Source organism: Trichechus manatus, unplaced genomic scaffold, assembly GCF_000243295.1.
Source record: "Trichechus manatus latirostris isolate Lorelei unplaced genomic scaffold, TriManLat1.0 scaffold00001, whole genome shotgun sequence".
Lineage (NCBI taxonomy): Eukaryota > Metazoa > Chordata > Mammalia > Sirenia > Trichechidae > Trichechus > Trichechus manatus.
The window spans coordinates 26,425,197-26,434,322 of record NW_004443937.1 but is presented as its reverse complement, the minus strand read 5'-3'; the positions used below and the strand labels follow the sequence as shown (position 1 = coordinate 26,434,322).

Sequence of the window (9,126 nt, the reverse complement as noted above, 5' to 3'; positions counted from 1 at the left end):
TCCATCTAGCACAGGCCAAAGAAAACAGCAACATGCAACAGAAGTGGATTTAAACTTAGATTTCACTGGAGAGCTCAGAAAGGAAGAGGATTTTAGACGCCTGGACTTCTGCTAGGGTTTTCTGTTCTGATTGTATTGGTTTAAGGTTCTTTGCGAGCAGCAGAAATTAATTCTGGCTAACTTAAGCAAGAAGGAGATTTATTGGAAGGATATGAGGTGGCTCATAGACTGGAAAGAAAAGTTGATGAGACAGTCTGCAGGAAGGACTGAAGCCAGAGCAGCCTGGGGATCTTGGGAGCAGGAACCTCTGTGGGGATGGATAAGCACCACCTGCTCCTTTCTGCTCAGAAGTCAAAGTCTGGGAGAGAGGCCCAACCTGCAGGGCTTGGGTCAGGGAGGAGCACCTTGACTGACAGTCCTTCCAGGCCAAGCCCTGTGGGGACAGTTGGTTACTCAGAAAAGAGGACAGCTGCTGGGCAAGGCAGGACAAGAGGGGCCCTCTGCCCTCACACTCCCAGGAACAATTCTAGGGTCAGGAACAGAGACTTCACCTCCAACGGCTACCAGAGTGAATTTTGTTTAGTGACTTTTATGTCAGGGGCCTAAGCTTTTTGGTGTCTTTGTGTTGAAGGCCGACCCCACAAAACATTGTTCAGTGAATTGCTGTTTGTTAAAGAATGTGTTTTTTTCTAGTCAGCCCTGTGTGAAGATCTTCCCAAGGATTTCTCTCAGTTGGCCGGGTGCACAGAGGAGGGTGGGTGGGGTGCCCAGAATGCCCCTTTGGGCACAAGCAGTTGAAAGTGATGTCTGTTACACACAGGTGGGCTTTCCTGTGCCACGTGAGGAAAATGCCTTCTAGGGAGTGGCCTTTTAGATATACCTAAAATAGAGAAGGGTTTAGAATTTATTACCAGAGCTAGAGGGGCAGTTCTTTGGATCCTTTGATTAGACTGATTAGAAAGTTGCCCACAGTCACTAATACATAGATGACCAAGATTGTGTGTGTGTGCATATGTGTGTGTGGATGTCTCCAGACTTTGCACAGGCGTCTTGAAACCATTTCCCATATACACAACTGTTGCCTCCCCATAGCAACCCTAGATTGCAGAGCCACGTACCCGGTTAATAGGCTGATTTCTCTCTTCCAGCCAGGTACTCCCTGCAGATGGTGGCCACCGTAAGTGCTGTCCAGCGGGTGCCAGGCTGATCCATGGTCACTTTCCGGGATGGCTGCAAGGTGACTTCAGCTGAGGATGACCCTGACTGAAAGGCTGCGTGAGAAGATATCTCGGGCCTTCTACAACCATGGGCTGCTCTGCGCATCCTACCCCATCCCTATCATCCTCTTCACGGGGCTCTGCATCTTAGCCTGCTGGTATGTTTCTGGGTTGCCCTGCATATAGTAGGCCAGTGTCTTGGGACAGTAAGTTTTCTAACCCTGACTGCTGTGGAGCCCTTAGTCTTTTGTGTGCTTTTTACACAACCATGCCAGGAACTTGAGGTTCAGTGGGCCTGCTGAATGGGGAGCTCGAATCCTGGGATGTTTAGCCAATAAACTGAAAACAGCTCAGGCTGGTCCTGACTTAGTGACTTGCCAGTTTTGTTCACATGACTGCTAATCTTTTCCAGAATAATATTCAGACATTCTAAGAAGCTGTGAGATCACTGAAAGCATGATCTTTTAATCTCCCTTCTTTCTTTTTTATTTAGATGCTTTTGGTTTAATTATTTTATTTTATTGTAGTGAAAATATACATAAGAAAACATATGCCGTCTCAGCAATGTCTACATGTACAAGTCAGTAACATTCTTGAAGTTATGCAGCCGTTGCGGCCTTCCTTTTCCACATCATTCTACCACCATTAACATAGCCTCAGTTCCCCCATCACCTTCCTTTTACTACCTGGTTAAGAGCAGGAGCCTTTGAGTGTTGGCAAGGCGAAAGTCCATTTGAATAGTTCCTTGAACACAGAGACTTGCTTTGCTGTTCTCTAGGTGATTTTTTGTGTTCACATGGAGCCTCCTTCTAATCTCTTGTTCATTCCCAGGTGTGTTTGCCATGTCCATTGCGAGAGCTCTGCCCCATTGCTGTCAAGTCAATTCCGACTCATAGCAACCCTCCAGGACAGAGTAGACCTGCCCCATAGGGTTTCCAAGGCTGTAATCTTTACAGAAGCAGACTGCCACAGCTTTCTGCCACAGAGTGGCTGGTGAGTTCGAATGGCTGACCCTTGCAGTTAGCAGCCGAGTGCTTAACCACTGCACCACTAGGGCTCCTTTGTGAGAGAGCTCTAGCTGCCCTTGATCCATATCTGTCTGTCACAGGGCCTCATAGAAGCCTGCAGACTGGCCGACAAGGACATCCCATTGTAAAAGGAGGGACTTGACATAAGATGGTGTCTGATGGCACCTTTGGCTCTAAAATGCTGACAGCCATGAAAAGAACAGCCTTAGTATCCTTTTCTCCAAAAAGAATTTTGGTTTTCAGATTCCTTTTATATCGAACGTTGTAGATGTTTTCAGTGCTGTGCTGGAAGGAGGCTCAAGACTGCTCAGTTTTTAATGCTCCCAAGTTCTTCCCTAATTAGGCATGAGAAAGGTGAGCGTCATTCATTGAGAGTTTCCTGCTGTGTGCCGTGTTGGTGCTTTCAGGAATATGATTAAATGTCTCATCAATCTTCACAACGCCTTTGGAAAGTGGTCCATTTATATTTCCATTTTACCAAAGGGAATGGAGGCTTGGAGACTCGCCAGGTCCGCACAAGTAAGAAGTGGTGAGGCTGGCTTTCCAGTCTCCTCGCTCTGACACATTGTATTTGTACTGGTGTTTAAGCTCTTAAAGTTGCTTGTGCAAGAAAAGATACTTGTGGATACATCCTGTAAGTGATGAGGTAGAAGTGCTTTGAGAACCCAGCTCTTGGATTTTTTTTCCTTTAAGTAATTGACCCATTTCTCTTTTCAAAATCACTTTTCTAGGCCAGGCCTATATGCGAAGGCAGGGGTTTTCAAACCTTTGCTCACGTCAGTATCACCAGGAGGTGGGCATGTTAAACACAGATTGCTGAGCCCCACCCCACAGCTTCTCATTCAGCTAGGTCTGGGGTGGGCCTGAGCGTTTGCATCTCTGACAAGTTCCCAGGCCTGGGGACCACACACTGAGAACCACCGGGCTACATCTTCCTTGAAAATGTCTCTGAAGTTCTGCTGTTCTCTCAGCTAAAGAAATTATTCTAATTTTTGTAGCAGCAGTTTAGTGGCACTCCTGGTCATTATCATTTTGTTGAGGGGATTGGGACCCAGCTCACCTCTCTGTTAAACTCTCAGTTCCTTAATGGCATCTTTATATTCGCTTTTGCACATGGGAAGGTAGTAAGTAAATATGTGATGCAGGGTTGATTAACCAGTACGCCAGGTTGCTCAGGCTTGTGTTTACTTACTTGTCTGTACTGCACAATTTCATGTTTTTCACCACAGAGACCCATGTGAAATTGTGCACTACAGATTAATAAGTAAACACAAGTAAGCCATGTGTATCTTGCTTACTAGTTAATCTACCTCTGATGTGATGAATTAATACATTGATTAAACCTGTATTCTGTTTGGGCAGGTTTAAGTTGAGAGATTGTTGTCAGTTTGCTTTCATAAAGACGGCACTGGTCACAGGAAAAGGGAAGGATGATTCCCCTTTGCCAGCTGGGAACAGGCGTCTCCTGGGCAGGGCTCTAGGGCATGTGTAGCAGCTGCTTGGGTGCAGTTGGGTCTCATCTTTGAATGAGTAATTTGATATCACACAGTGTTTCAAAACAGACTGTCCTCGTATATATGACATGGGGGCCTCTGGTATGAAAACATTATGCGAGGTCTCAAGTATGGAGAACATCTCCACAACTCAGGGTGATGTAGAATAGGATGGAAGGTTGGGAAGAGGCAGTTGTGATAATGACAGTATTTAACAACCAGTACAGCTCAGGTGCAGCTGAGCAGGGCAGATGCCTGCCTTATATCTCACAGGTGCTCTTGGCAGAACATCAGTCCTGAGAAAGGGGCGAGTGAGGCTCAGGGCAGGATTGGGCTGGTGGGAATGACCAACAAACCAAACCTATTGCTGTCAAGTCCATTGTGACTCATAGCGACTTTATGAGACAGAATAGAACTGTCCCATAAGGTTTCCAAGGCTGTAAATCTTTATAGAAGCAGACTGCCACATCTTTCTCCTGTAGAGCAGCTGGTAGGTTGGAACTGCCAACCTGTTGGTTAGCAGTTGAGCAGTTAACCACTGAGTCAGCCAGGGCTCCTGGTGGGAAGGAGGGCAAGACTGTAATCTTCAGTGACTACCAGTTATGTAGATCCTCAGGTGCTTTCACTCATAGTATCTCATTTGGTGTTCTAACATCCTTGGAGATGGTTGTTATTCCCTCTTTTAAAGATGATGAAATTAGCACGGAGAGCTAGTAAAGTAGTAAGAGCTGGAACTGGCAGGTCCTTGTGGCAGATCCAAATCTCTGCTTTCTCCACTTCACCGTAGTGATAGGTATTTCTTTGAAGAACACTATTTGGTGCTGATACCTTTTATTGCAAAGAGTTTGTTCCTTGAACAATAGGCCTGAGAAGAAGGGTCCCAGCCAGGGTGGGCCAGGAGCAGGGACAAGCAGGACTAGCCTAGACAAAGAACAGAAAGGCTTTTTGAGCCAAGTGGCCCTATACAACAGAAGTTGAGGAATAGAGAGCATAAAAGTGGGTTTTGTAGCCACCTTAATAAAGGTGGCTATAATATATGCCAAGTGCTGTGCCAAAACAGTGGTGCAGAGGCAGTCCCTCCCCCATAAACCCATGATCTTGGCTGGAGACAGATGCTTGTGATGTCATTGGATAACATAGCAGATGTGACCCCACCTTGGTGCGAAGGGAAAAGATTTTGGGGAGGCTTCCTGGGAGGAGACACTGAAGCCAAGTTCTGCCGAAAGAATAGGCAACCTCTTCCTCACCTCCGTTACTGTTTCTGGTGGTGGTCATTCAGCTCTCTACTCCCCACCAGAAGGGCCGGGCAGCACCCTGGCACCCTCTGAGCACCGCCTGTCCTCCATTGCTTCCACCCTCTGACGGTACTGTGGTTTCCTCTTCTCTTTGCAATCAGCCTCTTTTTCTTTGAAGAGGAAAGACACGCCTGTACTATAATGTTCTTGGTACTGTGTGTTTATCTCCCCAAACCAGCATCTTTATCATGTGATCTTAAAGAAGTTTTTAAAATTTCTCTTAAAATCTGATTGTCTTTGGGAACTTTTTTCAAGGTTAGAAGTCATCTCTCAGCCTCCAAAGATGATGAAGATGGTATCAGAGAATCCAGAGTCCCAGACTTTGTGGCCAGGAAACCAGAGACCCTGCATCCAGGGGCACAGGCCTTGCTGTTCTCTTCCTCTGGGAAACTTTCTGTCCAGAGCAATTCCCTCTTCTGCCAGTGCCTGAGGTTTCCTGCAGAAGACGAAGTGTGGGTGAATAGCCTTTCACAGTTTTATTAGATGTTTAGGTTCCATTTAATTGCTTATTTTTTATTGTTTCTGGAATGATCACTGCACTTGACATCCCTATATGGATGGAGCAACCACCTGAGCTGTAGAAATTCTTTTTGCCCACCCCACTGACCACCACTAGGTCACCCTCAAAAATGAACACAAGTTTCATGGGGCATCTCAGTTAACTGGCCTGATACTGTGCTTAGCGCCTCTGTTCTACCTCCTAGTTCGTTGTGTAGTGCCTGGACTCTTAAAAGCTTGCAAGTGGACATCCAAAGCAGGACAGCTGACCTGGAACAACAAAGAAGGAGAGTCAGGAACAGGAGGAGGATATGGAATGTGTGACTGCTTCCATGAACAACTGCCTCCTCTGCTGTGAGACCAGAAGAACTGGATGGTACTATTACTGAACATTTTGATCAAAGATTCTATAGAAGAATCCTAATCAAAAAAGGGAAAGTGCAGAACAGAATTTCAAATTCTCATGGACTACAGACTTTTTGGAGCCACGGAGGGTGGATGAACCCCCGAGATAATCTTTAAACCTTAAACCAGAAATATTCCCTGAAGCCTTCTTAAAACCAACCAGTAGTTTAGCTTAACTAGTGAAAAAGGTCTGCCTTGAGCATTATGCTTTTTTTAAGAACAGTCTATATGGGATCCAGCTGACAGCAGCAACTTGAAAGATTAGATACGAACCTTGAGGCAGTGAGTTTATGTTAATGGGGAGGGAACAACTCAGAAAAGGAGGATGAGAATGGCTGCACAACTCAAAGAATGTAATCAGTGTCAGTGAATTGTACATGTAGAAGCGGTTGAATTGGTGTTTGTTTTGCTGTGTATATTCTCAACAGCAATAAAATAAATTTAAAGGGAGAGAGGGAATGAACACAAGCAGGACTAAAGGGGACGGTGATCATGACAGCTTAGGATGTATCTGTGTCCATCAGGTGGAAGACTCCAGGGGGTGAGGGAGTTGTGGGTATGGGGAGGCCGGACTCCCCTGAGACAGCACTTAGGGAGGTATGATCTCTGAGCTGTTGTTGAGGTCGCAGGTTTGAGTGACTGAGAGCCAAGGACACTTATTCAAAGGGCCTCAGCGCTCAGCCTTGCAGACAAGTTATAGTTAGCTGTTCTTCCTGCCTGGCCCCTGGGAGCAGTGGCTGCGCTCTCTTTTGGGAAAATCTGATGAAACTTGTAGCAAATAGGCACCGTGGCAGGAGGAGTCTGTTTACATTTTCTGGAGGTTAGGCAGCAAGACCCAAGGTGTGGCCCAGCAGCACCCAGCAAGGCAGAGGTTCTGTTGCTCCAGCCCTGCCCTGGTACTCGGTGGGTGCACTGTGGAGCAGAGGAAGAGCGCCTTGGCGCCAGGCTAGCCGGACTGTCCTAGGCGCAGGTCATAGGGTGATGTGAGTCACTTGTGAACCTACTGCTCACGGTTAGAGAAGGTGGATTTTCTTTCAGAGAGGAAGTTGGAGTCACGATGAGGCCATTCTAAACCTGCAGGATGTTAATCCTGCAGCCCATATGGGTGTTTGGGAACAGACTTGGCCCCTTTCCTACTCCTTTTGCTCTGGAGGAAAGCAGTATCTTCTGGTTGAGGCTGAGCGTCTCGGATGTGATGGCCTCCACTTCTCCCCCCTCCCGTCTGCCGACATCTCCGGTTTCTTCATCCTCACCGTGGTCCCTTAGGGGGTGTGCACACAGGGGGCTGTGGGACAGGTTCCCTTTTTCTGTGCCCATGTGGCCACTCTCCGGGCACATTTATGTTCTCTTTTCACAAACAGGAAAGAAATCTTGAGTAGCTGAAGCCCTGTCTGTGCTGGTGCTCTAGAGCGCCAGGCTGGACAGCAGAGACACCGGCCCAAAGCGCCTTTGACCTCTGCCCTAAAGCCTGGAATCCAGGGAGCCCCAGTGATCAGCTCCCTGCAGCTGCTTCACGGCCCTGACCCATTTACACTCAGCACTCCCAAACCACAGCCTCCTCCCATGCCGAAGTTACCCCGGCCTTAAAAACCAGCCGCATAGAATCTCTGGAAGGCCTGTACGAGAGCAGACTCCTTTGTCACCCCAGATTTCTTCAGACAGAAGACAGATCAGGAGCCCTCAGAAATCTCCCCTTCTAATCTTTTGCTTGGAACCTTGGTGGCACAGAGGTTAAGAGCTATGGCTGCTAACCAAAAAGTCAGCAGTTCGAATCCACCAGCTGCTCCTTGGAAACCCTATGGGGCAGTTCTACTCTGTCTTATGGGGTTGCTATGAGTCAGAAGCGACTTGTTGGCACCTAACAACAGCAATAGTCTTTCACTACCTCATCAGACCTCACCCCTAGTCCTGTGTTGTTTTTCCCTGGGAAGGGATGGGGGCCCTGGTGAGCGAGGACAGCTCCCGTCCCTGATGTCTCCAGGGAGGTGTCGTGCAGTGCCTCTCTTAGTGTCATTCCTGTGGCTGCTCCTTCTGTATGTCTTCAGTGACTCCTGAACTCTCCATCACAGGGACCCACTACATAATTTTCCTGGTGCAAAATGAAAATGCGGAGCAGGGAAAAAGTACTATTAAACGTATTAAAATATACTTGGGTGGAAGTGCGCAAGAGGCTTGCCCCCACTAAGATGCCTGCCAGATATACGGTGATCCTTTCAGGTGGAGGCAGCTGGAGATGGTGGTGCCTCGGCAGGGTGGGGAAGGTCAGGCAGAGCCTGGGGTGCCAGGGCTGGGGAAGCTGGTGGTCCAGAACCATTCCCAAGGAGGAGGGACCACGCATGAGCCTACATTCCAAGCTCTTAGCTCATGCTCCATCGTTGCAGCGGACTTCACTCAAAATACACATTTAAAGTAAGTTTTATTAAGAATTTCAAGACAGTGACTGCAGAGCATTAACCCCCAAGCACTGTGCCCCGTGTATGTGGGGTCCTGTACAGTAGCGCAGGTTGCACACTGATGAAGCCAGCCAGCCCTGTGGAGAGCATCAATTTGATAAATAATCAACACACGTTTCTTGAACATCTTCTATTAACTGGTATTAGGGAAGCAGAAATTAAAACCGCATGTCCCTCCCCACAAGTTTCTTGTATTAATCAAACAGATGAATAGAAGTCTCTGGGGTCAGCATTTTCAGGCTTCCATGAGTGAAGAGGAGTACCTCACTGAGAGAGGAGGGTGGGTGTTATCTTGAAGCATAAGCAGGAATTTGACTAGCATTGGGTGAGGGGGAGTATTCTAGTTTGGGCTCCCCAGAAGCAGCTCTGAGACAAGGACTGAGTAGTTTTTGTGTGAGATGAAATGAATACTGGTAGGGAGGTGGGGAGGTGAGATGGAGGGAAGGTGCATCATCTAGCAAGTTATACCAGCGTGGGACAGCTGGGAGACAGTGTGGGACATTCACCTCAGCTCCCAACCTGAGTGTGGGGGCTGGCTGTCTATGCCAGAGGTCAGCAGGTTCTTCCTGGAAAAGACCAGATAGTAAATATTTTAGGCCTTGCAGGCTATATGCACAAGGAGCCCTGGTGGCACAGCGGTTAAGTGCTTGGCTGCTAACCAAAAGATCGACAGTTTGAACCCTCCATATGCTCCGTGGGAGAAAGATGTGGCAATCTGCTTCCGTAAAGATTTACAG

General features: G+C 47.6%; 1 protein-coding gene across 2 annotated transcripts in view; it reads left to right on the top strand.

Annotated features, from left to right (window-relative positions):
• The first annotated feature begins 748 nt into the window (after positions 1 to 748).
• Positions 749 to 9,126, top strand: part of SCAP (SREBF chaperone) — a 47,534-nt gene continuing 39,156 nt past the window's right edge. For both annotated transcript variants that reach the window (XM_023726451.1, XM_004368476.2), the window contains exon 1: positions 749 to 1,375. In XM_023726451.1, coding sequence (XP_023582219.1) covers positions 1,254 to 1,375 — 122 coding nt within the window. In that variant the 5' untranslated portion in view covers positions 749 to 1,253. The remainder of the gene's footprint in view (positions 1,376 to 9,126) is intronic.